Raw genomic sequence first — 27,773 nt, forward strand, 5'->3', positions numbered from 1 at the left:
CGGCGGCGGCGGGGGCCGGCCCGGGGCCGGCGGCGGGCGGGTACCGGGAACGGGCGGTGCGTCCGTCCCTCCCGCCGCGGCTGCCAGCGCCGCCGGCACCATGGGCTGCTGCTGCCGCCTCCTCCTCGCCCTCCTCCTCCTCCCGGCAGGTAAGCGCCCGCCGCCGCACCGGGATAGCGCGGGGGGGAACCGGAGACCGCCGCGATGGGGACAGGGGGAAGGCAGCCGCTCCTCGCCGGGCACAGCGTCCTGGCGGAGACAGGATGCTCCCCGCCGTACCAGCCCCATTCGTGCACCCCGTGCCCACAGCCGCCCCGACACCAGTGAGGCCGGGTGAGGGGCGTTTCGCCCCTCTTTGCCTCGCTCCTGCCCTGCAGATGGGTCCCCGGCTGGCAGAAGGACAACTTCAGGGGACCCCAGCATCTCCTCGCAGGGAGCCCCCCCCCCCGCCCGGCTGGAGCTCACCCCCCTCAGCATTGCAACCCCCTTCCCAGCACGGTCACTGTTTTGAAGGAGCTTTTATCTGTCACCCTGGCCTTGAGCGGAGGCTCCTGCACACCCAGCGACCAGCTAGAGGCATCTCCCCCGCAGCAATATCACCCTTCCCCATCTCACAGAAACACCCAATTCGACATCCTTCCCCCACTAAGACAGGCAGGGGAGACAGGTCGGTCCCTGGCTGGCACGACAGTGACTGCTTTTAAACGACAGCACGCCCAGGTCATCCCTTCTGTCCAGGCTGGGGTTTTAATAAACAACACGGAGAGCTGCTCGCTCAGAAACATGGAAAACACACTTGCATAACCAGGTGACGGGGACACACACAAGGAGAAAAGCATTAGGCAAAACTATTGTTAATAAATTGCTCTTGGCTTGCAGCAGAGTGGTGTAACATGTCCCCAAAACAGCAGGAAGGGAGGCCACATTTGCAGGAGCAGCAAACCATCACCCTGGGCCACATCACCTTCCCCTGTTGAAGGACCCTAGTAGTGCAAGAGGAGGAAGAGCTGGCTACATCCTTCTCCTTGGAAAGGGGGACTTTGCCACCAAGCTCTTGCTTCTGTGCTTTCCTAGCAGGTGCATTTGGGAGGGAGGGGGATAAGCCTACATTTTGCTCTGCAGGGATGATGCTTGCCACCTTCACAGCGGCCCCAGTTTGGTCACTGCTTTGGCAAGCCTCAGCTGGGAGCCAGCCCTCAGCCGCTTTGGGGTTGGAGGCGGGTTTTTCCCAGCGCCCAGGCCAAACCCAAAGCTGTTCCCACGACCATCCCTCTCTAAAGCACCAACACCAGCAAAGCTTGGCAAAAGACCCAGGAAAAATTTCCCTGGAGTACAACCCTGTGCCTCTCAGGCTGCTCCCAAACACCCCCCGAGCCCCAGATCCTTCGGATGCTTTCTACGACTTCTTTTTTTTGTCCCCATGTAAACAATACTTAAAATCTATATTTATCACCCATGAGAAAACAATAAGCATGATTTAAATACGCTTCAAGCTCATTCTTCAGGACTGAGTGATAGAGAGGACGTCACTGGGCAGGACTAAAATAAGACTGGGCTTTGCCTGGCCACGTAATGAAATAATAGCATCTCGCACAAGGAAGTTTTTATCCTGTTATTACTTCTTACTCTGGATGTCACTTCAAACCTGCTTTGCTTTCCTGACATGATGCTTGGCCCCAGACCTGCTTTCCTCTAGCAATTCGCTCTGCTCTGAGCAGCTGAGACATTTTAAGGTACTTGCAAGAGGCAGCTTCCAGCTTTAAAGGCTTTGGGTGTTCCTGCAAGGAGCCTCTGGGGAGGAAAAGCTGCTTCTTGGGGGTCTCTGAGCCTGGCACCATGGGCTGCTCTGAGCTGCCACGAAGGAGGTGAAGCTTTGAGCACTCCCAGCCCCACTTCCCAATATATGAGCTGAAAGAGAGGGAAGACGGGTAATTAATTATCTCCTCTCCCAGCCCAAATGAGCAAACTGCAGCTTTGGCCTCTATAGCAGAGGATGCTCAAAAGTTCCTCTGCTGAACCCAATTGCTTCCCCTCCTGAGGAAGGCTGGGATGGGGCTGATGCTCCTGAAAGCTGCCCCTAGAAGCAGTAATTAGCAGCTAGCCAGGAAAATGATTTAGCTGGTGCGTTGTCACTTGGGCAGAGCTGCTCTTTGACACAGGCCTGGCCAGCTCAACAACTATGTCCAAGACATCCACTTGGGAAAAGGCATTGTGAGGGGGCCGAAGCCCAAGGGCATGCAGGTCCATCTGCCAGCTATCAGCCCCAAGAGCTGACAAGTGGTTTCTCATCCTGTGATGTAATGTCCCAGGGAAATAAGCACAGCATAACACATATCTGCATGTTCCAAAAATATAACATGCAGTATTAAAGTATGTTTTATTTATATCAAGCAAAAGTCATTTTAGAATGAGCTGGTGCTGTCAGCTACTGCTCTTAATGAGGGCAAAAGCTCCCAGGAATCAGCTAAAGCCACTATGCAAGGTGACAGCCTGCCAGCCCACCCCAGTGGGGACACAGGGCCTTGCCAGCAGGGATTCTCCAGGAACACAGAGGCTTTCTGCCCCAGGTCCTCATCAGTCTCGTCTGGCTCCATCAGTTGACCAGTAGCCACATATCACTCTCAGAAGGAGAAAAAAGCTCTGAAGACTCCTCCTCATCTTCTTCTCTGCCGTAATGTCATTGCAGCTTCAGGATCAAGGACTTCATGAGTGGAATAATTAAGCAACACTAAGTGTTGAGGGTGGAACATAATGGTTTAGTTGTGTGGAGGGTGGTGTGGCCACCCAATTCCACAGCTGTTGTAAAAAGTGGGTTTGTTGTACAACCAACAGCCCTTCCTGCTGGGTTTGGACATCAGGGCAGAGAGTTGCCTGAGGAGGAGTGAACACTCACTGCAGACAAGGGAAGAGCAGGTGATAGGAACCATGCAAGCAAACATCTTTATTTTACAAGTTGGCATTATCATTTTTAGCTGGGAAGAGCAGAGGCTGCAGGGTGGTGAAGCTGTCCATCTGGTTACTCAAGGGCAATCTGCCTGCCACAGCTTTCCTCGGGGTCTGAAAAGAGTTCAGGAGTGAGCCAGGTCCCTGTATAAGCTCCTTCCTCCCATGCAATAGCCCGGAAAAGAGCAGCTCCCAAACTGCTCCCGAGCCAGGCCAAAATCCACCAGCCAGTGAAGACCTTGCTTGGACCTTCTCCATGCCAGCTTGCTCGAAGCCCCCAACTTTGGCCACGTGGATTCTGCTCTTGCCTTTTCCAAAAAGCAGGACATACATCTACAAGAGTTGTTGGTACAACCCCTACATCCACAGAGGTGTGTACAGATGGGTTTGCTCAGCAGCAACCTCCAGGGGGTCTGCAACCCTGCCAAAGGATGTCCCCAGGGTGTCCTGGTGAGCTGCATGTTTGTGACAGCATCACTCCCAGGGATGGGGCTTCTGGATGGTGAGGGACACATGGAGATAGCACATCCATTTCCATTGCGTAGCTGTTTCTCTGGGCTACAGAAAGCTTCAGGCTCCGGAGTAATTAGACCACTTAACGACCATGCAGCAGAAGAAAACTAATCACGCAGGAAACCAGCCTGGCTTGCCAGCAAATCAGAGCAAATGCAGATTTATTTGATCTGATGGCTTTGGCTTCTTTATGCAGCTTCTGGAGTGCTTTGCCTTTTACCTGTTGATGTTTCTGGCCCCTAGTTTCTCACTCGGTTTCTTCCTCCTCTGACAACTGGTTTTATACCAATACAACCTGGCATGGAAAAGAAAGGGGATACGGCAGGAACCAAGCAGGCAGCAAGGAAGCAGCACATCACCCAGGGGTGCTCTTGCTCCTACTAGCATTATAGGTCACTAGCACACATATGCAGTAGTGGAGCTTTGCTACAGACCTGGAGACCCACCTTGTTGGCCCTGATTTACTCACTGAAGCTCAACATTAGCCAGAGATGTCACCAAGAGTTACCATTTCGCAGTACCAGCCTAGCAAGGTGTTCCCTCTGGGATAGCATGGAAAGCTTGTGGAGTCTGAGACATTGCTTATACCCTGCAGAGCTGCTCCCAGACCACCCCATCATCCTTATTTCTCAGAGATAAAAAGACAGGGCCCTACAACAGTGCCCTAGAAGGGCACAGACCTAAGGTCAAAGCCCAAAACAAGCACCACATCCTCCCTGTTGCTTCTCCCCTATCAGTACAGAGCTTAATCAGACACTTGTGTACTGCAGATGGGGCTCTCCAACTAGAGAGAAGAGAAATTAACTTCGCCAAAGCCCAAGTCATATGGTGATAGAGAAGGTGAGGCAGGCCAGTGCTGAACAGCTTGAAAAACAAGTTTAGCCCAAAGCAATGACTGGTTTTATTTAACCTTAGTCACCAGAAGGAGACCTTTTGCCAGCTAGATACCAGCAGGTTTATAGCTGAGAAGCAATAACACAATTAAAGTTACACCTGAGCAGGAACAAGGGGGAAGGGAACTGCAGAAGAACAGCACAAGGTTTGAGAATCCCCAACCTCAGAAACCAAAACCGAGCCAGCAAGGTAATGAACAGGAAGTCCTCAGCCTGTATTTAAACATAAATTGTTTTACTGCTCTGCATCACTGGCCCTGGTAATAAACCAACACATGCTGCAGGACCAGAGGAGTCAGGGTTACTCTATCATCATTATTTGAGGAGAACCAGAAAAATGTAAGACCTGAAGAAGGTCAAAGAAGATTGTGCTCCACCAAAAACATCACCCTGAGCAAAACGCACCAGCTTACGTTGGCGTTTAGGGTCCAGTTGCTCCTCTCAAGCTGTTAAAAGAGAAACTCACTCCTCTGCATATGCTTTCCCCCATAAGCACATACAATCGTCTCCCGTATTTTTCCCATACCCTTACTAATACAGAAAGGACAGAGCTCCAGCCACCAGTTTTTATGTCGGAGCCCCTAATCACCCTGGTGAGCCTCACCCAGGACCCCCACCAACACCCCTCTGCCCATTGTGCCGGGACCTCTATTTAGGCTCAGGCTCACGTCCTAGCTTCTTTCTCAACTGTGTGGTAGATAAATGTGCCTATAGTGTTGGGTGGTTCTTGGACCTGTGTTGTGTGTACGTTGTCTCTAACCCGTTCTTTTTCATTTTGGGCTGATGTTCTGATGCTGCTTCTAGTTGTTTCTTGTGCTGATTTTAGACGTAATATGCTCCTTAATATCCACACAGCAGAGGATGGGGTTGTATCAGTATCCTTTTCTGTCTTATCTAGATAGATCTTGTGGGTATATAACAAGATTACTAGGGATTTCTGTTTTGGAGAATAGTACAGTGTTTAGCTGAATAATATTGACATTACAGAAACCTTTATCCTTGGGGCTTTGGTATCTAGAGGACCATCACCTTTGGCAGCTGCGGTATGGGTGCTTTAGTTAATTCAGGCTGAGAGCAGGCATGTGGTGTGTGGGTTAGATCATCTGGCCCTTCTGACAGTTACATCAGATGAGATGAGTTATGAAGTGAAGCTTGTAAAAGCTCCATTTCTGCTTTATCAGTGGATGTTTGTTTGCTGTGGCATGGCTGCTCTATATGATGTCATTCACTTGGGCTAGAGATGTGTTCTGGGGGGGTTTTATGCTGTGTTTCAGCTGGCAAAACAATTTTAAAGCTTTGCTTGTGGAGTGCTTAAGAAACACATTGCTGGAGAGGCTGCCAGGCCAGGCAGCTGCTTCCCAAGCATTCAGCTTCTGCAAGGCTGAGACCTTCACCTTTCTGTGGCTTTCAGAAGCCAGGAGAAGAGCATGCAAATAAGGGAGGGAGATAACCCATCAGGTGGAGGGTTCATTCCTTGGGTTGGCAGGTGGTTAGGGTTAATATTCCCTAAAAGCAAGGTATTTGAATTATAGAAATTTTGGGGTTTGTGTTCTTGGCTGTTTTCCATACTCCTAGAGAAGACAACCTAGAAAAAGGACCTTTCAAAGCTCGTGTGGGGCTGTGAAGTGTGACACTGCTGTTATTCTAGTTGCTTACCTTGCCCTGGCAGTTCTCTGCCTGCCTCTGCTCTAAGCTGGATTCCAGCAGGGTGGTCAACTGCCTTAAGTGAATTAGGCAATGGGCAAATTCCTCATGGCCAAACTATGTTTGGCATCCTTTGACAGCTAACGTCCTTCAGTCCCTCTGACAACCTCTGTTTGAGGCTTTTTTAGCCTTTGAAGCCATGTGGTCCTAAAATATGGCTTTTTTTGTCCCTTATTTCAGTGCATTGCTCTGGTTCTGGTTCACAGCTGCTGCTCCTACAGTCCAGGTGCTGGACAAAGCAGCTCTTCTTTCCCTTTGCAGATGTGTTGGTAGAGGACTGGGCTTGCAGACAAGCTGGGTGCTCTTCTGGCCATCCATCTCCCTGGGGACAGCAAACACCAACCTGTGGGGCAGGCTGCCCATGAGCTGGGTGCAGTGGCGTGAGGACATTTGGAGCTCTCAGCCAGGTCCTCTTTGTCCCTTCATCCTAACCTGGTTCAGAATCAGCCTGCATTGCCTTTGGGATGAGTAGCCTTTGGCTGTGCTTGCTTTCCTGGGAGATGTCCCTGTGCCTTGTGACTTGGCCGGGAGCACTCAGCCAGTGGCCAAGGATTGTTCCTGCATCCAGTTTTGGCTCACCCTCTCAATTTATACCCCTTGATGTTATTGGAAACTTCCTGACTCACTCTGGCTAGCAGCACTGCCAGCTTTTTGAGGTCCCTATTGGTTGCCTCCAATGTCCAAGCAGCTCATGAGAGCTCTGCTGACCCAAAGCACAAACAAGCAACATGGTGGCTTTGGAGGGAGGTGGTCTTGGTGTCCAAAAGACTGGAAGCATCCACATTTAGACAGGTAATAAACTTTCAAGGTGCTAACAGTCCTGGGAGGGTCCTGATGGGCTTGATGTAACAGCAATGCGTTGTGCTATGGGCTGCAGGGGCTGTCTGCTACCTGTTGGACAAGTCACATTTGCAGTGTCAAGTGTGATGGAGAGATGATTATTTTACAGAAACACAAACAGATCGAATCATAGAATCGTTTGGGTTGGAAAAGACCTTAAGATCATCTAGTTCCTCACACTAGACCATGTCACCCAAGGCTCTGTCCAACCTGGCCTTGAAACATGTTGAACCCTGATCTGAAGAACACTAAGGGTGAAGGGATGCTTAGTGTGGGTTTGTCAGCTCTTCCAGCACCCTCTGCTACCACGACATCTGATTTCTGCCTTGGCTTAACCATCTCCAGTGCAGACCTCTTAAACCAGTGGAGTGCTGTGCTCAGGGCATTGGCTGCAAGCATTGGCAAGGGGATGTCAGGTCAGCTGGGCACCTTCAGGCAGCACTGCAGAGGATGAGGGGTTTGCTGCTGTAAAAGCACTTCCAGCAATGGTGCCTTGTGCCACTGCTGATGGGAGAGGCTGACTTAGTGTTGGTGTAGTTTGGGGAGGGGGAGGGAGGAAATAATCCGATTATCTGAGGTCAGAAGCTTTTTATATCAAGATTCATTGCTGATACGCCTTTCCACCCATGCATCTGTAAAGCAGACCTTCTGCTCTCCACCAGAGACCATGCCTCCTCTCGCATAAGGCCCAGGATGGCTGTATGGTGCTAAATCCTTGAGAAAGACCCTGTTGCTCATGGCTCTCATGAATCCAGGCAGGGATTTCATGTCCGACCCTCAGCCATGAAAAGCAGTGGGCTGTGCTCTCCTGGGGTTGTGGCTGATGGCACCTTCAGCTCTTGCCATGTTGTGGACTAACACTACCTGCTAGAAATGAGATGCTGTGGGTGAAGCCAAGCTGTGAAAACCAGTGCATTCATCTGCACTAACGGCTTTTAAGCTCAGGATTATCACAGCAACGCAGCTCAAGTTCATATGCCAGTAACTCCCAGTTATTAACTAGGAAGCCTGAGATGTAGAGGTCTTGGGATGAGGAGACATCAGAGTGCCTTGTTGACAGCAGAAGCTTTGCAGGAGCCTGGTATGCTTTGGGAAGGAGGAGGTGGGATGTCTGGGTGCTTCCCTGCTGCTGTGGTTGGGCTAGGTGTGGAAACCACGGGTGCTGAGCCTGGTGGCTTATTTGGTAATCAGATTCCAGCTTGTCATCCATCTCCCCTCCCTTATTTTAAGGTCTATCAGTCTTGCACCTCAGCACACCGAGAGCCTGAGGCCAGCGAAAGCTCAGAGGCATGTCCAAGTACCTGTCCCTAGGAAAAGAGCACTTGAGGCCTTAGACCCTCCTGCTTGGGAAATGTAGATACCCACCAGGCGTATCTACAGCACCAGGAAAAAAAATACTGCGTCAAGCGTGCCAGGGACTTGCCACGGGCTGTAGCAGAAGCCATGCCCCAGAGCTGGCTTTAAATCCCTGGCCAAACATATGTTTGCAGTTTCTAGACAAAAAACGCCTTCATGAGAGGTGTTACATACCCAGTGCTTGCTGCAGTGAGCTGGAGATCCTCAGCTGAGATGTTCCTTCTGCTGTCCTCCTCCACTGAAGCTGTGAAGGTTGAGTGAAACTATATTAGGCACCTGCAGTCTTCTGTTGGCTCTCATGGCTGAAAACACTCAGAAATATGAGTTAGTGAGTCCCTGTTCACTGATGCTGCACGCCACCACTTCTACACACAGGCACTAAGTGTTTCCAGCTCTCCTTCAGCATGAGGTGTTATCAGTGTCCTGGGAGCCTTGTGGCTCTCCTGGGTGCCTGGCAAAGAAGGGCTTTGCTGAAGGAACCATGTATTGCCCAGCCCCTGCTCCCACATTTGAGTCCCTCCCATGCTGCTGTTTCTTGGTACAGCTTCATGCGCAATAACAGTTGCATGGTGGGGCAGGAACAGCCCTGTTAGTTCTAAAACACACCTCTAGTGCAGCTTGGGTCACTTCTTGCTGGGTGTCACCTGCATGGGTAGCATTTCAATTTGACTTTTGGGGGACAGCAGATATGGCTGTGGTAGTTGACAACATCTCCTTGGGAGGTAGCTTGGTGACAGCTACCACTTGTGTGCCCTTGTGTGGCTGCAAGTGGTGCCCAGCCGTGTATGATCTGCAAGCTCCTACTCACAAAGAGCTACCATGATAGCTGTCTGTGCACTCACTGCTGTCATTTCACACTTAGATAAGTACCAAGCTCCTGTCTCTGGAGCTGAGGTGAGAGTTTGGCTTCAGCATTCCCACAAACCAGCACTTTGCTAAGGTTTTTTGTCCTCCACACTCAAAATTGGAAGGGTCCTCAAAGCTCATCCAGTTCCAATCCCCTGCCACGGGCAGGGACACCTTCCACTAGAGCAGGTTGCTCCAAGCCCCTGTGTCCAACCTGGCCTTGAACACTGCCAGGGATGGGGCAGCCACAGCTTCTCTGGGCACCCTGTGCAGCGCCTCAGCACCCTCACAGGGAAGAGCTTCTGCCTCAGAGCTCATCTCAATCTCCCCTCTGTCAGTTAAAAGCCATTCCCCTTGTCCTGTCGCTACAGGCCCTTGTGAAGTCCCTCTCATTGTGGCTTGTTTGCATCAGAGCAAGTTCTTGCTCTTCCCGGTGCTGGGCTTGGGATGCTCTGGGGGTGTAAATAAATGAATGCATGGGAATAAAAATCCTTCCTGATGTCATTTAGGGCTGGCATGTTCTTCCTGCTGCCCAGCTGTGCCAAGGGAGCTAGCTGATAGCACGGGCCCAGTGCTGAGTTTAACCTTGGAGAGCAGAAAGAGGGGGAGGGAAATGCCCCAGCAATCTGCTGGTGGGGTCAGAGGGAAAAATGACTCATCTTCATGCTAAGAAATGGAGATAAATGAATGAATGCACAAGGAAATGGGGGGAGAGGAGAAAGAGGCGTCTTGTGTTATCATTCCCAGCTGCGCGGTGGTTGCTGCCGAGGAGGAGCTTGCTCCCCTGCTGCTGTGCTGGCAACTGGGAGGAGATTACTGGGAGGAGATGCTGGGAAGCTGGAGGGAGTGGGGGGAGTTCGGGAGGGAGTGCTGGAGTTTGGGAGTGGGGGGATCCTAGCCTTGGGGAAAACCAGTGCTGATCCATGCTGGAGTAACTGGTCTGGTTTAAACCTCTAGCTATGCAGATACATTTCCCATCTCTTTTAGATGGCTCTTGGTATTTTAAGTAACAATAAACATATTTCCAGCTTCATCCTAAACCCCCGAGTTGCCCCAAGGATTTCCTGGTTATTCATATGCCTTTGTCTCACTCCTAGGACTGGGTGATGACTCCACAGCATTGCCCTTCACCCTTACCAGCCCTCCCTTCCCCTCCGAGGGGACCCCAGAGGCGCCAGGCTCCAGGGATGCAGCTCTCTCCACACCAGCTCTTGGCCAGCCCGTGTCCATGGGACCCACTGGAGAAGCGTCATCCTCCTCATCCACCCGTGCAGCAGCACTGTCCCCTGCTCCTGCCTCCATCGCTGTGGCTGTCACCACCACCATAGCAGACAGCTCACCTGTAGTCTCCAACCCCAGCTCTGTGCCAACGACCACGGAGACAGCCCCAAGTCTTCGGACAGCAAACACTGCCGACATGGCAAGAGGCACGATGGATTTGGGGGCAGGTCCCAACATCACGGGTATAGCTGCATCCTCCTCCTCCCTCCCCACCAGCGACCCAGGGACAGTCTTGTCCCCAACACCTGTCCTCATGAGCCCCAGCACAACCCAGCCACCACTGCTGACCAAGGATGTCCCTTCCCTGGGGACGCTGCCTATGGTGTCAAGCCTGGCCGTGGAGCCAACGTCCCCTCCAGTGACTCTGATGAGCCCCACGGCGGCCGAGGAGGCCATGGCCACCGGTAAAACCACCCTCTCCACCGGAGTCACCATGGAAGAGGTGCCACGTGCCTTGAGCGCAGGTGAGCACCACCACCTCCGTATCGTAGAATGGTTTGGGTTGGAAAGCACCTTAAGATGATCCAGTTCCAGTCCCCTGCCATGGGCAGGGTCACCTCACACTAGACCATGTCGCCCAAGGCTCTGTCCAACCTGGCCTTGAACACTGCCAGGGATGGAGCTTTCACCACTTCTTTGGGCAGCCTGTGCCAGTGCCTCACCACCCTCACAGGGAAGAACTTCCTTAGATCTAACCTGGACTTCCCCTGTTTCAGTTTGAACCCATCACCTCTTGTCCTATCACTACAATCCCTAATGAAGAGTCCTTGTCTGGCATCCCTGTAGGCCCCCTTCAGACACTGGAAGCTGCTCTGAGGTCTCCACGCAGCTTCTCTTCCCCAGGCTGAACAGCCCCAACTTTCTCAGCCTGTCTTCATATGGGAGCTGCTCCAGCCCCTGATCATCCTCGTGGCCTCCTCTGGACTTGCTCCAACAGCTCCATGTCCTTCTTATGCTGAGGACACCAGAACTGTACACAGTGCTCCAAGTGGGGTCTCACGAGAGCAGAGCAGAGGGGCAGGATCACCTCCTTCTGTCATCTTCAAGGTGCTTAGATAAGAGGGGCAGACCCCACCCTGAACTGTAAGGGAAGAGGTGGCCAACTTCCTGAGAGCACCATTTAGCAAAAGCTGAGCTTTCCTGAAGGAGTCTATGTCATCTGCTCCACTGCTGGAGACAAGGAGTCATAGACACCAAACCTCAGTTGCCCAGAGATGTGAATACAATCCTTAGTTGAATATTTGACGTGAAACACTTCAGGATGAGAGGAAACAATTGGCTGGGTAGCGGGTGCAGGCTGAGTTAGGAAAACGTAGGTAACATAGGTTTTACTTCTCCCCCCTGGAGACCTCAGCTGAGACTAGCTTTCGCCTGTCCTCTTCTGCAAGCTCAGAGAGCTTAAAAGTGCTTGATAAGGTCAGAAAATGGAGGGACCTGGAGCATTTTCTGCCCTTGGCACAGTAGTAAATGCTGTTTGAGGCTGGGAGGAGCATCAAGGAGCAAGTCCGTAGTCCTCAACCAAAGCCCAAATCCCAAATCCATCTGCCCTGGCTTTATGGGAAGCAAAAATATAGGGGCGCCAGCATCCTTTTGGGAAGCAGTGAGAGAATGTGCCCCCATCAGAGATGGCTGGCATGGGTGTATCAGGAGTGGCTGGGGTGTGGGGTGAGTGCAATGGTGGTGGGGCAAGTGCTGCTCTTTCTGATGGACTCTCCACAGGGAGCATCGTGGCCATAACCGTGACGGTCATCGTGGTGGTGGTGCTGGTTTTCGGGGCGGCGGCGTACCTCAAGATCAGGTAAGGTTGGTTTTGTGGTGCCTGCCTGGCTTGAACTGGGGCGCCCTTCCCTCTGAGGCTGCACCCACAAGGGTGATGTTCAGGGGCAAAGCCCTGGTGAGATGCTGCCCCAAGCCCTGCAAGGTGACGTGCAGCCTCTGGACCTGTCACATCTGCATTGCCTACCACTACCACTTTCCACATTGTCTATGTGGAAAAGCAGAGTTTTTCTTCCTTGTTTTACAACAGCCTCACTCAAAGGCTGGTTGGATGCTCTTCAGCATAGTTGTAACTAGTGATTATCCCTAGGGCAAGCTGCTGCCATGGCTCTTGCTGTGATTTACACAATAAACAGCAGCACAGCCCAGTGCTGAGCATCTGTAATGAGGTTTTGCCGGCAACCAAAACCAGCAAAGGTCTTGTTTTCATGGAATCACAGACTGGTTTGAGTTGGAAGTGACCTTAAAGCTCATCCAGTTCCAACCCTCTGCCACGGGCAGGGACACCTTCCACTAGAGCAGGTTGCTCCAAGCCCCTGTGTCCAACCTGGCCTTGAACACTGCCAGGGATGGGGCAGCCACAGCTTCTCTGGGCACCCTGTGCCAGCGCCTCACCACCCTCACAGGGAAGAACTTCTTCCTTACATCTAATCTAAATGTCCCCTCTGCCAGCTCTGTTCCCTCTGTTTTAATTTCCTGGCATACCCCAGTATGGTTCAACAGGGGCAAAATCTCATCGGGACTTACGTTCTGTCCTGCTCTTCTTGCTAAAACATCCCGCAGCTCGACTTAGTGAGGACTTGCATGCATTTCTTTTTCACCCCATGGTTAAATAACTAATAAACCACCAAAGCAACTGGTAACACTGGGCGGTTTGCTTTCCCTTGGCAGGCACTCCTCCTACGGCAGGCTTCTGGATGACCATGACTACGGCTCCTGGGGCAACTACAACAACCCTCTCTATGACGACTCCTAGCAGGGATGAGGAGAAAGAATAAACCCTTAATTTATAAGTGCTTCTGCAGCAGAGCATCCGCTGTCAAAGAGATGCCACTGCTGTGGGCTGGATTATGGTGGGTCTGGCAGATGACAGGCAATGGAGAGCAGGCATACAGTGCCCATAATAAACCTGAATTTTGACCTTGTGGAGGAAACTCTGGGTCATGACACACGTCGGCCACTTGGTTTGTAGGCAGGGAACCCCAATTCCCCAATGGAATGGGGGAGGTAACGGGAGAGGATGGAGGTTCAACCAGTGCTATGGCATCCTTTGGAATGCTGCTGCCCCACAGCCAGAGCCAGCAGCGTGTCCTGTGTCCCAGTCAGTGCCTGTGCTTTCATGGGCCCCTTCCTCCAAAATCACCTCCCTGCATCACGCTGTTGGGGAATCCTTCACCTTGCCAGGGACCAGGGGCATTTATGGGGCTGCTCCATCACCGATCCGTTTTCCTGCAGGTGCTTCTGCGCACAAGTTCATAATTTCATTTTTTCCATTTAATTGTGTTCCTTTCCCCAGCCAACAAACCTGAGAGCCTGTGGGAAGGTCCTTTGACCATGCACACTCCTGTGCTCTGAGAGATGCTCTGTTTCACACACATCCCTTCTGCCCTTGATCAATAAATCAGCACAAAATGATGCTGCAAAGGTTTGGGGCATCCCAGCAGAGCCCTGGAGCTGGTCACCATCACCCCAGAGGCTGTAGATCAGCCTCTTCCCACAGACCCTCAGCAAGATGGTGGCACAAGAGAGTTTCTGGAGGGATTTTGGGGAAGGCAGCAGTATCCCTGTACACGTAGAGGTGCACTAGTTTGCAGCAGTTTATGTCCCTGCTCTTAATTACTGACAGTTTTCTTGCATGGGGTGGTTCATTGGGATATCCTCCAAGGTACCTTCTTGCTAAATCTGAAGCAGCACAGCATTTACTGCTAGAAGGAGGGCAACCAAGCAGAAGCCACCATTCCCTATGGGGGGCACACAGATCTCACCCAAAACACAGGCAGTGGTTTGTTTTGGGTTAATGGTGCAGGCTGGGAAACAGGCTTTGCCATTCACCCAGAGTCCTGGGGAACATCAAAGCTCAGGGCATTTGCATGATGCATCACCTCTTGATTTTCAGCAAGCAAGAGCAATAAATGCAGCCAGCACCTTAACAACCACCTGAGAAGGTCAGGAGAAATGAGGACATCTCCTCCAGCTCCACTTCCCAAAAGGAAATGTAATCATTATGCATTTTGCTTTTCCTTCCTGGCCTTCTATTAGGCTCCTTTTAGGCCCATCCTTTCATCTCCCTTACTACATTAGTGTTGGTCAGGTGGCTGGAGCCAGGGTCAAAACAGAATAAAGCAGTGGATGGTCACTGCACCTTCAAAACACAGCCGGCTTGGGAAACTGTTGGTGTTGGGGGCATATATGGGATGAGATTTGTGGCAGGACTGCTCTGTATCCCACTTGCCCTCTCCCCTGAGACACCATCCTGCCAGCTATTCCCATCAGGCTCTGGAGAGACAGGATGTGTTTAGGCAGGCAGGGAAAGAGAGAGGAATGCAATGCTGAGACAAGCACAGCAGCGGCTCAGGCTCTGAGGATGCTTGGGATGAGCAAAACTCCCTTTCACCTTTCTGGAAGCCAAGAAGTAGCAGATTAGGCCACCTTGGCTAAGAAAAACTACAAAATAAGTACCCCCACCCCCCAACTTTCTTGTCTTGAAATAAATTTGATGGTGCAGTGCTGCACTTGTCCTCCCCAAAAACTCCCCGGAAAGGCTCCTGCCAGCAAGAAGTAGCCCATCGGGGAGTCCATCCGCTTTACTCAGCTTTAAAACCCCTTCTGAACTACAGCTCAATATTGTCCAGCAACAGCAAAAACCAATCAAACTCAACACCCTAAACTATGAGAAAATCACTCTGCTCAAATGAGGGAATAAAGGGAGAGGAAAAGCCATCACCTTCACTTACAAAGAAATACAATCCCCATGGGAACAAACTCCTTATTCACAGAGGAGAACAGAAATCAGGCGTCATCTTCTGCAGGATACTGAGAGTTTCTAGGAGGAAGGTTTGTCCAAGAAATTAACCCAGACCCTCATCAGCATGGGCTAAATCCACATGCACATTCACACTTCATTTCTGCATCAGGCTCCATCTCATCCCCAGCACTGCCGAGCTGCGGGTCCCGAAGGCTGGCACGTGGGGTCTGCTTTCCTGCTCAACCCTACCCTTGGATCCTTAAAATGGATGAATCTCTTTTGCCTACAATGCAACGAAGAGGCTGTAGGTATTTTGGGGGATATCCCAGGGTGAAAAGAGATCTCTCACAAGAGCCTGGGGACCAGAAACTATCCCCAGTGCCTTTTCTTTGTCCCCCCTCCCCTCGGGGTGGTATAAGCAGCAAGGCAAAGCCTCTGCCCTAACGCGCTCACTGAACAGGTAAGGTAAAACAATAAAGGGTAGACATCCCACCTCCGGACGTGCCTCAAGCCACCCAGCCCATCACCCGAGCCTCAGGCCTGCGGAAGGGAGGGCACACCCTCCTGAAATGGATTTGGGGAATTTCAGAGGTACCAGGAGCTGGGTTCTGCTGGAGGAAGGATGCTGTGCAGGCAGCTCTGATACAGAGCAGAGGGAAAAAGGGCTGAGCCCACATCACAGGGCTTCTCTAGGTGACCGCTCCAGACTCTATACTGCACTTACTCATAACACATCCATCCAGTGACACGGATAACGCGTTTATGGCTACAGCACTGCGTGCCAGCCAGGGCCGAGGTGCAAGGCAGAAATCCTAGATGCATTTGCCAAGTGGAAAAAGCACTTTGTGGTGGGGGATGATGCCCTTGAAGGAAGGATGCTTGTGTTCCATGCAAGGGCTGCAAACACCCCTCTCATCTTCTCACGTCACACTCTCCAGCTTACCCAGGGATTTCTGTCCTCTCATACTACTATGGCAGTGAAGAAGGGAAAAACCAGCCAGAACATGCTATTCAAAAAGCCTCTTTTTTCCCCTTTTCCATTCTCTTCTTAAAAAAAGATGAGAATAACTTGTTTTATTTACAAAAATAGCCAGCCCCTTTTTTCCCAAAGGCTTCCCACCCCTCCCCCACCCCACTTTGGCTCAATTTAATCTCAGAGATATTTTATTTATATAGAAAAACATAGTTCACATAGCTCTGTGCAGAACATCCCATTCCCCAGCCGCCGGGGCAGCAGCACTGCGGGTGATGTGATCCCTTTCCAGGTCTCCTGCCTTGCCCGCACCAGGGAGCCACACGCTGCTTTCACCACCCCCATTTCCAGATTCCCTCTCCCCTCCCTAATTCTGCTTTTGTTTTGCTCATCTATGAATATGCTAATGTCTCATCAACATGTTTCCAAGTGTCATCTTCTCAGACTCTTCGTGGAATTAATGGATTAATGATAGATAATAGCTCTTGGGTGCAGCCTCCAGGAGCAACAACGTTCATTAGATGAAGTAATTACCTCCTGGGTGACAGCAGGGCACGTCAGCAGCTCAGACCAGAGCTCAAGGCACCACCTTGTCCTTGCACTGCAACTTCCTACAGCTCCAGCTTCCAACAAGCAACTTCCCACCCAAAACCCACTGGGAAGTTTGCAACGCAAGGATGAAACACCACTGGATTTGTTTCCATCGCCCATGTAGGTCACACTGATGGGCTGCTGTCACCTTTGGATGCTGCTCCTGTTCAAAGGTCGTTTCTCAAACACTGGGCAGCTCAGGGAAACCCTCTCCCTTCAGCTCCCATGGCTCACAACTACCTCCACCAAAACCACTTGGCCTTCAGCCCATCCAACTCACCTTCATGGAAGCTATAGCAAGAGTTGTGCATTTTTGTTTCTAGTCCTTTTTTTGTTTGGATTGGTTGAGTGGTGGTGATGCTGCAGTTCCCAGGGTTTAAATAGAGAAAAATATAGGTTCCAACTCCCCCCCCCCCCAAAATAATAAGTAAACGTTTTGTCAGCAAAACACCTTCAACCTCTCCTGCTAAACCTTGTGCTAAAGGATTTGAAGCTCAAGGTGTTCAAGGCCAGGTTGGACAGGGCCTTGGAACTGGATGAGCTTCAAGGTTTCTTCCACCCCAAACCATTCTGTGATTCTATGAAACCAGAGCCTGGGAGGGGTTTCCCACCCCATTAGGGCCGCAGCAGCCAGCCTGGAGCTACCTCTCCCATGGATCTCAATGGACCACAACTAGAAAAAATAAGTGCTGAAAGCCTAATCATTCCTCACAAGGCTTCAGGTGATCCATTATTCTGCAGTTCTTTCACAGGTTTAGAAAGGTGTTTTTCCCCACTGAGCACCCAGACTTCTTCCACTTGCCATATCCCATTTGCTCAGTGGGCAGCAGCTGTATTACAGGGACCTGCACTTCCAACTCCACCAGCCCCAAAGGGACTCCTGTCCTCAGAAGCTGGAGGAGAGGAGCAAGAGGAAGAAAGTGGGGGGCTAGCATCCCAACATTCCCCTGATGCTCTGCTCCAGCTTCTGCCAGAGCCAGCTCCTTGCTAAAGATATAGAAATCCATTCCAGTGCCGCAGAGCAACTATTTCACAGCACTGTAAAGTGAAAAGTTACAAGTCCCATGGGCAAACTGCCTCCCAACTCCAACAGGGACCATCAAGGAGAAAATGCAAGGAAGTCACTGTGTTTCCAGTGCGGAGGTCCCAGCACAGCCCTGGACGAAGCCAGCCCTGCTTGGAGCTGGAAAAGCAGATGCTCTGCTAACCCTCTGAGTTATAAATAGCGCAACGTGACAAGCCTTTCCCTAATTGTGTTGCTTCCAGTCGGAAAGAAAAAGCCAGACAGTTTCTCTGCAGCCAGGCAAGACATAAGCCTCGGCCCCAGGGAAAGTCAGAGCTTCTGGGAGGTGTCTTCTCCCACCCAAGAGGCAGGGACCAGTTGCAGAGCTCTCCCTGACTTCCCCAAGCCCTCCCCAGGGATGCAGACTGAAAACACCCACTTCTGTTCCTGCTTCCATAGAGTTTAGGGTTGAGTTTCACAGCCACTGCCACCAGCTGAGCATCTGCCAGTTCTGGGGTACCACCCCAGCACCCCTCCAGCTCCAGCCATGCATCCACACATCCATCCCCAGGCATGCAACCAGCTCCAGAAGAGCGCCACAGGAAGGGAACGCTGTACAGGAGGTTTAATATGCAATTAAACTTCCCTCCCCAAATGGTGTTATTGCACTCAAGACCATGAGACCACAATTCACTGCGTTCTGCCAGCAAGATAAAAACCACACCGGAGTCATTACACCCACTCTTCCACCCAAAACTGGGAATCCCCTCTCCACCAAAGCAGAGGGGCCAGGATGCAGGGGACCAGTATCCCCAAATGCGCTAGAACCTGGGAGGATGGAAGCGAAGCCCAAGGATGCAGGAATGAAACCCACCTTGCACAACAGCACTGCTACCCACGATGGATGCCCCATCCCTGGCAGCGTTCAAGGCCAGGCTGGACACAGGGGCTTGGAGCAACATGCTCTAGTGGAAGGTGTCCCTGCCTGTGGCAGGGGCTTGGAAATGGATGAGCTTTAAGGTCCCTTCCAACCCAAACCATTCCAGGATTCCCAGACTCTTGTTCCTATCCCCCCCAGAGGGGAGACTGTATCTGGCATCTCCATGGGACAGGGCAGCACAGCCCAGTGCAGCACCTTACAACGTACACCCCGCGCAACAGCTTCCTGCCTGTCTTTATCCCCCACATTTATCTTTACCACCTCTGCAAGCTGTTCATTTTTCTGCCGTGCAACACCATTTATTTCCCTGGCAAAGGGAGTTCAGGGCTTGCTGCCAAGCTAAATGCACAATACAGTGGTTCAGCTGGTGGCATCAGGTTCCCCAGAAGCCCCCCTCACTTTGCAGAGGCAAATTCCAAAAGCAAGAGAGCAAAAGGTCAAAATCAACTGGATCCCACCCCCAAGATCATTTTCCTTCTCAACTCAATACAAAAGTCCAGCTGGGGAGGGAGCTGCTTCCCAAAGCTCAGCTCAACTAAGGGTTTTCTTTCAGCCACCTCTTGTGGTTGGAACCCAAATCGGCGCATTTCCAGCTGGGATAAAATTAACTTACCACTTAGCATCAAATCAGCTTGCTTGTGGACTTGACCAGCACGGTTTTACAATCAGCAACACACTCAAAGGCTACTTCACTTTAGAGTTTTCCAAAGTTGGCTTCCCAGCTGCTCTGTGTTATTATTTTTCAGCTGAATGAACTAACAGTACTTTTGCAGGGAAAAAAAGAACACAAACCACCAAAACCCCATCCCACAAACAGGAAACGATTTGCTGTTAATGAGCAGAACATTCTGGAAATGGGAGCTGCTAGATGGACAGAAATTCAACCTCAGCTTTCACAAATCACGAGCCCGTGTTGTCCCACTGTGCTCCCCAGCAGCAGCACCCACCATAAGCATATATCCACCAACCCAAACCGATCCACTCCTCCCTTAGTTGTCCCCGCTTGCATTTGCAAGGTCAGGAACTCAGCAGCCCTGGAACAATGCATCTTTTAAAATACATATTTCATCAAGTTAATGAACAAGTTGCTGCATCTGTTTCTCCCTGGCAGCTGCTCGCAGGGAGAATTTGCCAGCTCTGGGTTTTCTGGGTTTGGGTTTTTTTTTTTTTCCCTTTATTAAGGCTGGATTGCTGCTTCTAGATGCAGAAATTCATGTCCTGCCTGGCCACCACCAGGCTTTCATGGCCACAGTGCTCCTCTTGGAGGGAGGAGGCCTGCTAGGAAGAAGCATTAGGTGTGATGGACCCAGAGGGATAACGGTATCCCTGCCCCAAGGCTCATCAGCACAGGCACTAGGCTGCCAAATCAGCCCTCCCAGTTTCCAAGAGGATGGTGTGGACCTTACAGCCTCCATATCTCCACCTGCCCTTAAGAGACACACAAAAGGCACGTTACTGCCTGTGTCCCCCAGCAGCACTTTAGATTTGCTCAGCACCTCCCCACCTTCTGAAGGCAACAGCTACTGGGTGCTGATGAATCACAGAATCACAGACTCATTTGGGTTGGAAGGGATCTTAAAGCTCCTCCAGTTCCAACCCTCTGCCACGGGCAGGGACACCTTCCACTAGAGCAGGTTGCTCCAAGCCCCTGTGTCCAACCTGGCCTTGAACACTGCCAGGGATGGGGCAGCCACAGCTTCTCTGGGCACCCTGTGCCAGCGCCTCAGCACCCTCACAGGGAAGAGCTTCTGCCTGAGAGCTCAGCTCAATCTCCCCTCTGGCAGGTTAAAGCCATTCCCCTTGTCCTGTCACCACATGCTCTTGTCCAAAGCCCCTCTCCAGCTTTCTTGTAGGCCCCTTTAGGTATTGGAAGACTGTAATAAGGTCTCCACCGAGCCTTCTCTTCTCCAGGCTGAGCTACACCAACTCTCTAACAGGGATCTTTAACAACCCTACATCATGCAAGACTTGCTTGTGAGCCCAAGAGAGTGTTTTATCACCTCTGCCATCATCCCAGAGAACTCATCACCTAGCTGGGGACAGCCATCTGCAGAGACAGCCTGCCCCAGTTTTGGAACCCAAAACCAGGACTAGACAGAGCTTCCCAACATTCCTCTGAGCATCCATTCACTAGTGGCTTTTTAATACAAACAGGAATTTATTGTTTCTTTTCCCAGCTATGCTGGATGCTCTCAACACATCTACACACCACCTCTACTTCTCCAGCCACCACCCAAATCCCAGCCCATGGAAGCCCATTTGCTTCTCAGGCATCAGCCAGGAGTGTGATCAAGGGACTATTGGAATTCGATGATCTTAAGGTCCTTTTCAACCCTAACCATTCTATGATTCTATGATTCTATAACTGCTTTAACAATACAGAAACCTTAACTTTCCTCAGATTCATCTCGAAAACATCCTTTGACATCGCATTTTTATCCTGTTCACAGTTCATTTAACCCTGCCTGTCCTTTAACAGTCACAGGGAAGTCACCTCCTGAGCAGCAACACTCAAGCAAGAAAAGCACCTTGAAAACACCTAAGTGTCATCACCCAAACCTTTTTCATCCTGCTTCTGAGCAGCCAAAACTGTGCTGAGCTGCTGGCTGTCACCATGGGACTGGAGCTGTTTGGGGAGCAGGAGGCAGGTGCCCCCAGCCATGTCCTGCAGCCCTGGGCAGCAGTGGTGGTGATGGTGGTGGTATGAGCTCTGCTGGCAGCAGGCATTCAAATTCCCCTGCACACTGAGGGCTGCTGCTTATTCCTGATTAAAGAAACCCTTGGGCACATCCCAAGACCCCAAAGCTCTGAGATGACAACTCCTTCAGGCTGATATGAGCCCTGTCAGGGCTTACCTGAGAGCAAGTCTCCATCCAGGGAAGGAAACAAAGTCCCCAGATGACAATACACATTTAGACGGTGCTCCAAAGCAGCAGGGAGTCTTGCTGGTAGCTTCAATGGATGAACCAAAGTGTCATCCACAAGCAAAAGGAGACTCCTTCTTATCATCTACAGGAGCCTGAGGTCAAGCAGAGATGGCAGCACCAAGGAACACCTCACTCAATAGTCGAGAGCAGGGACTCACAGTCCCATAGCTAACCCAGCCCCTTCCCAGCCTGTAACCCCCTTGGAGAGGCACTTCCCAGAACATCCAACCCCAAGCCCCACTTATGCAAAGATGGGGAGACAGCATGAAGCCAAGCCACACTCCTTCTGCACTGTGACTTCTGAAGACAACACAGCACCCACTGCTTCCATCATTTTAACACCAGCCTCAAGAGAGAAGCCACCACATGGTGCCCCACATATCCCCAAAAGCTCCAACACAACCACAGAAGGAAGCTTTACCTGCTCCCTCACCCAGGACCCTGCTCTCCTCTAGCCCAGCCCTGAGGCTTTTTATGGGCTCTGGATGAGCTTGGTGCAGCCCAAACATGGTTCTCCACAGTGGGGCTCATCCAAAATGCCACGGAGGGTAGAGAAAGTCAGCCTCAGTGCTGAAGGGACACCATCCCCTCATTCCACAGAAGTATTTGGGCTATTAAGACCATTCTTTTTCGTAACAGAGACCCATGGGTCACAGAGCCAGGGATCAACCCCTTATTTCTCAGTGCTGAATTGTAGTTTAAACTCGGCTGGGAGTTTTACTCAGAGAGTAAAAAGAGAGTGAGCACACTGCCCATGGCATGACTTTTTTTAATAGAGATGTTATTTTACATTGATTTACAGCAGAGAGAAAAGTGCTTCAGAAGAGAGACTCCAGGAAAGGCAAGCTGCATCCCACTCCTGGTATTTCGTACACAAAGGAGCACCATCAGCTAAAGAAGAAAGGCTGCTGCTTTACAGGTAAAACAAGTAGTTGCATGAAGAGTAACTTGATTAATCTATTTTACTTCATTATTGGAAACTATTTGCATGTTCTGAAATTCTCAGAAGCCAAGAACTTGCTGTACTATTTAGACTACAAAACACCTTGGGCAGGATATTACACGAGGAAAGGTGGGAAGGTTTGTTGGGTTTGTTTCCTAAAAGCACTCCTCCATTCTCTCCCTGAGAGACAAATGGCAAATGAAATCACATACCAATACAAAAAAACCAAAAAAACCCCCAAATAAAACCCAAAAAACCAAAACCACAAAAAAATTGGTCCCTGCACTGCTCAAGTGCCCCTATGAACTGCTGCTGTTTTAGCAAATGTCTCAAGCACACCTCAATGCCAATCCTGACCAATGTACGTGCTTCACTTTCATTTACTGAACCATCAAGTTATCACGCTGTGCGCGTGTCTGAACCTCACAGTACCTCAGCCCTTGGAAGGGAATAAAGCAAAATGAGGAGGAAATGGGTGCCCGTGGGAGAAGGCATCACCCAAGGGTGCCATTTCTGCCAGCTCACTCTTGGCAGCCGCTTGCTCCCAAGCCCTAGAACAAACACGTCATTTAGAAGGGACAAAATGTACTGGCATAAAACTTCGTGGATGTCAGCTTTATGTAAAAAGGCCACTCTCAAAGCTCATTTTCTCCCAACAGCTGCTACCAGAATAGCTGTACCTCCACCTCCTGTTACACTTGCAACCTTCAGCCATCCCAGAACATCATCTGCTGTGTCAGCTGCTTATCCTTCCTCATTCTGCATCCTGGGAGTGACTCTTCCAGGCTGTCTCCAACGCAGCAACCAGCTCTTTTGAAGGGTACCATTCTCTAGAAACTAACCACTTGGTGGGGAGCTTTCCCAAGGGCCTGCCCATGCCATGCCTCACGTACTGGGGAGGGGGCACAGGTACCAGAACCTCTTTGCACCAGCATGAATTAAACCTTGTAACCATTTCACTTCTGCCATGATGATTTGGAATAAATTTTTACTGACAAGAGGGTCGTTTGTTGGGTTTTTTTCTTTAATTAATCTCTTCCAAGGTGGAGCGTTCCTTGTCCAGAGCCTATCTTGGTCACTGCTCCTCCAAAGAGAGGCTGCATCTTCCATATTGAGCGGTATTGTATGACTCACAGTTCTTGCACTTCATGCCTAGGAGATGGAACTGCACTGTAGAGCAGGTGTTGCAGTCATTGCAAAGGATCTAAGCACGTAGAAAAGACAGAGAGAGAGGATTTAGCACCAGCAGGACGCTCAGCAGTACACTGTGACCATGCTTCTAGCAGCCACAGAACTTGTTTGCCACTGGGGACAAAGCAGAAAACATCTTCCTTTTAAAGACAGTGGGGCTGATTTAACTTTTCCATTTGTAATACTCAGATCACACTCCGTAATCACAGAAGATCTACTCTTTAGGTGACTCCTTGCATAGGTCAGGGATAGACACTCTTTGGCTTCTTCTCTTGATGTCAGAAACGATTTGAGAAACCCTCAAGTGAAGCGAGAGCACATTAAGAGCAGCTAGCAGCATTGGCTGGTCTGCAATTCAAGGCAGGCAAGCGAGTGTTCTTCTCAAAATAGACAGGAAAGAGATTTTTTCCAAACATCCTGACTCCCAGCGCTGGCAGGATGGGTTATCTGAACCATAGCAGATGCAATTGAAACATTAATGACCTGTGCTGTTTAATTCAGCATTACCTGCAAAGTGATGAGTTTCATGGTTCTGAATTAACACAAAGAAACCAAAAGAAAACAGAAGTTGTCTCTGTGTGCTAGCCTTGCACAAAGCAACAGCTTCAGATTTTTGCAGCAAATCCACCAATTTTACTCTGAAACACAAAGCTCCAAGCTGTTAAAAACAAAATGTTCCTGCTTTTTGCTAAGACATTGCTTAACACTACCAGAGAAAGCAAGATTATTTCCAAAGACCAAGCTGTTTATCTGCTGTGTGATCCTACACCACCAAGATTGTAGTTTTGGGGCTGGTATTTTTGGAGTGCAGGTGGGGGCTGCTTCTTTTTTTGGTGTTTATAAAGCCAGCAAATGAATACTGTAAGCCCACGCATGACATTTCCTCATCATTCCTTAAGCATCCGGTTGAATTCTGATCCAGGACAAGTTCCTAGTGCCCTCTACTGCCTATCGTGCAAAGATACAGACCTGCTAAGAGCAGGAATTGTGGTTTCAAGTCTCGCCTCTTACCTCCACCATCATGTTCTGATATTCTGTGGGCATAGGAGTATGCGCTACTTCGTCATCCAGCTGGCGCCAGTACCTTGTCATATCTAAAGCCGAGTGCATGCACAAAGGACACCTGTAACCTCTGCAGGAAGGAAAAAAAAAAAAAGCTAAATCAGAAGATGGAGTGGGGCCAGGAAACAAGTCCACCCAAAAGGACAAATTTTATTTCATACTGAAGAAAAACACCACAAATTTGCCTACAAGAAATCTGGAGAGGGACTTTGGAGAAGGGCCTGTAGTGACAGGACAAGGGGGAATGGTTTTAACCTGCCAGAGGGGAGATTGAGATGAGCTGTGAGGCAGAAGCTCTTCCCTGTGAGGGTGCTGAGCCGCTGGCACAGGGTGCCCAGAGAAGCTGTGGCTGCCCCATCCCTGGCAGTGTTCAAGGCCAGGCTGGACGGGGCTTGGAGCAACCTGCTCTAGTGGAAGGTGTCCCTGCCCGTGGCAGGGGGTTGGAACTGGATGAGCTTTAAGGTCCCTTCCAACCCACACCAGTCCGATTCTATGAAATCAAGAAGTTCTTCCAAGCAGAACTGGAATTAAAATCCCCTTTTAAAAAAAAAGGGATCTTCAGGAGTTTGCTTCAAGTTATTTAGTACAGGATTGGCATCACGATATTTGCCTCTGTAATCTGTTTGGACTACAACATTAAGAGACATTTAGAAATACTTACTCCTTCAGCATGTCCTCGTAACATGTTCTGAAAATAAAACACAGTGAGAAGTTCAGTAAGAAGAATGCAATTACTGACTAGTAACACACCTGGACTGAACAAAGGGAAAAGGCACACAGAAGTGTGCCCCAAACCAGAAGTTAAAAAATAGCCAGACTCCAAATGAATAGAAAGCTTCCCAGCACATCTGATTCCATTTTAAGGTCTTCTAACATGAGGGAACAGAGTCAACACTATGAAAAGGTCTGTGTGGCTCAAGTCTGCTTAAAAAACAGAGCGTGGTGCATCACAAGGTAAGTTTAGGAGTTGGAAGAAGACTGAGTATGGAGAGAGCTACATCAAATAGGGAGGCCATTCACTCAGTGCACAGAGACAATGGGGGAGGGAGAGCGGTGAGACAAGGGTGTCTTAAGGGAACAATCTAAAACTTCACGGATGAGCTGCCACCAACCTCTTAAAATTATCATGCAACTGCTTCCTGAACCAAGGAGGGACTTCTTGAACTTTAAGTAGTAACAGAAGGAAATTCAGCACGGGAGAGTTTAGAATGAACAGTCACAGGTCCCTCTGCCTCAGCCAAAATTTGCTGCGTGAGGAAGACAACCTTCCTAAAGGATTTCCCAATGAAACAAAGACTGTTTCCTACCGTGTGGGTCCCTAAGAAAGCAGCTGTCTGTAGCTGATACAGACTAACCAGGACCGTAGTGCTGCTGAAGGAACACCAAGCACCAGGCAGCAGCTAATCCCTTCTCTCAAGCACCTGCAATGCTTTACCTGTGAAGAAGGTGACCGCAAGGCAGCACGTGAGCTCCAACACGAGATGTGTGAATATCCTGTTTCAAGGCAAGCATCAGACAGAAGACAAGGAAATTAATTCAGTCGGAGTAAAAAACACAGCCACGCACAAACCCGTGAGATGAAAAGCAGCAGCTCACCTCCAAACATATGGGACAGTCCTGCCTGGAGACATTTTCAATGCACTTTGCAAAGGCAAAAAATGAAAAAAGTTATTCTACGACATGAGTATTTTTTTCCTAAATTCTAAAATGTTTTCAAAATTGTAAGAAAATATGTATGAAACATCACTGTTTGAATTTAGGTTTGAAGTTCTGAGAATTCAACTTGATCTAGTTGAAGATGTCCCTGCTCACTGCGGGGGGGTTGGACTAGATGACCTTTGAAGGTCCCTTCCAACCCAAAACTATTCTATGATTCTAACTAACAGGTGGCCTAGCATATTAAACACCAAACAGCCTGAACATACACATAAGAAAAGGGCTCACAGAACTTCTGCAAGCAGCCTAGCTTTAGCTATACTGCAGCAGGATGAGGAGCTCAAACTGACACGCTCTCAGATCACCAATCAACAGCAACTTTTAAAAGGAGAGAAAGAGACCAAGGTGTTTATTTCCTGTAACTCTAACTGCTAGTGAAGCCAGCCCAAAGTGCTCTGTGCTGCTCTTAGGAGAACTTAGAGAAAGAGAACCTGCTGCTCCCCCTGCTCGTGTGGCCTTGGATGGAGGCAAGGCACTGCCAGCTCTCACTTTCAGGGTGTTTTCCTTCTAGAACACAGCGTTAACAGGTGTATTCTTACCTTGTGCTTTTCTCGAAGGCTCAAGCTCAGGCATAAACTGCATTTTGAACAGTGGAAAAAATCCTCCTTTGGCCCGATCCTGAGGACAAAAGCGTCAGGCCAGGGCCGGTTCCCTCCCCGCTCCGTTCCTCACCCGAGCAGGGCACACCGGTCCCCCCGGCCCCTCACGCACCTGCAGATGCCACACCCGGGGCAGTGGTACTGCTTCTTGTCGCAGTCGAAGAGGTGGCAGATCCCGCAGTAGTACTCGCCAAAGAGGTTGTCGCAGCCCTCGCAGCGCTGCTGGGCCTGCACCGCACCGGGAAGAGGAGGAGGAACCGGCAAGAGGGGCGTCAGGAGCGCGGCCGGCCCCACACAACATGGCGGCCCCCCTCAGCATGGCGGCGCCCCCACCACCACCACCACCCCTCCCAAAAATGGCGGTGCCTCCTTCCCCACCGGACCCACCTTCTGCAGGAGGCGGCAGCGGGTGCACTGCACCTCGGCCACACGGAAGCGGTCCAGCCGGTGTTCCTCGGCGCCGTCGTGGCAGAGCCGGCAGGCGTACAGCTTTCCGCAGCACGGCGCCTGCGAACGGCACGGAACGGACCGGATAAGATGGGCTCGGTACGGAATAACCCCTCCAGCGCCAAGCCCCGCCGCCGCCTCACCAGCAGCAGGCAGCCCCGCCGATAGTGCTCGCACCCATCCCCCTCGGCCGCCGCCATAGTTGTGCCCGCCCCGCCGCTTCCGCCCCGCCCAGCCGCTGCTGCGGGGTGGTCACAAGGGGAA

General features: G+C 50.6%; 2 protein-coding genes across 4 annotated transcripts; one reads left to right on the forward strand and one right to left on the reverse strand.

Moving 5' to 3' along the window:
• Positions 1-13,319, forward strand: PARM1 (prostate androgen-regulated mucin-like protein 1). The gene is made up of 4 exons (XM_030479468.1): positions 1-149; positions 10,193-10,840; positions 12,096-12,174; positions 13,044-13,319. Exons 1-4 carry the CDS (start codon positions 101-103, stop codon positions 13,126-13,128), a joined length of 861 nt encoding a protein of 286 aa, XP_030335328.1. The 5' UTR covers positions 1-100; the 3' UTR covers positions 13,129-13,319.
• Positions 2,337-27,736, reverse strand: RCHY1 (ring finger and CHY zinc finger domain containing 1). 3 transcript variants are annotated; one of them, XM_030479469.1, is made up of 11 exons: positions 27,653-27,727; positions 27,450-27,569; positions 27,175-27,290; positions 27,003-27,081; positions 26,344-26,388; positions 26,183-26,241; positions 25,409-25,435; positions 24,697-24,817; positions 16,962-17,091; positions 8,424-8,551; positions 2,337-3,751 (listed from the first exon to the last, which is right to left on the reverse strand). In XM_030479469.1, exons 1-10 carry the CDS (start codon positions 27,707-27,709, stop codon positions 8,454-8,456), a joined length of 852 nt encoding a protein of 283 aa, XP_030335329.1. In that variant the 5' UTR covers positions 27,710-27,727; the 3' UTR covers positions 2,337-3,751; positions 8,424-8,453. The 3 variants fall into 3 exon arrangements, with proteins under 3 accessions (XP_030335329.1, XP_030335330.1, XP_030335331.1); XM_030479470.1 differs by lacking the exons at positions 2,337-3,751; positions 8,424-8,551; positions 16,962-17,091 and adding an exon at positions 22,307-23,698 and having other exon boundaries at positions 27,653-27,736; XM_030479471.1 differs by lacking the exons at positions 2,337-3,751; positions 8,424-8,551; positions 16,962-17,091 and adding an exon at positions 22,307-23,698 and having other exon boundaries at positions 25,409-25,468.
• Between the last annotated feature and the right edge of the window lie 37 nt (positions 27,737-27,773).

The sequence above is a fragment of the Strigops habroptila genome, chromosome 3 (genome assembly GCF_004027225.2).
Source record: "Strigops habroptila isolate Jane chromosome 3, bStrHab1.2.pri, whole genome shotgun sequence".
In the NCBI taxonomy this organism is placed as follows: Eukaryota; Metazoa; Chordata; class Aves; order Psittaciformes; family Psittacidae; genus Strigops; species Strigops habroptila.

Coding starts and splice junctions, on each gene's coding strand:
- RCHY1 (XM_030479469.1), bottom strand. CDS start 27,709: ATGGCGGCGGCCGAGGGGGATGGGTGCGAGCACTATCGGCGGGGCTGC. Junction 27,082..27,174: donor CCCGGGTGTGGCATCTGCAG/GTGCGTGAGGGG, acceptor TTTTGTCCTCAG/GATCGGGCCAAAGGAGGATT. Junction 17,092..24,696: donor ATCAGAACATGATGGTGGAG/GTAAGAGGCGAG, acceptor ATTTTGGGGGGG/GGGGGAGTTGGAACCTATAT.
- PARM1 (XM_030479468.1), top strand. CDS start 101: ATGGGCTGCTGCTGCCGCCTCCTCCTCGCCCTCCTCCTCCTCCCGGCA. Junction 150..10,192: donor CCTCCTCCTCCTCCCGGCAG/GTAAGCGCCCGC, acceptor TCTCACTCCTAG/GACTGGGTGATGACTCCACA. Junction 12,175..13,043: donor GCGGCGTACCTCAAGATCAG/GTAAGGTTGGTT, acceptor TTCCCTTGGCAG/GCACTCCTCCTACGGCAGGC.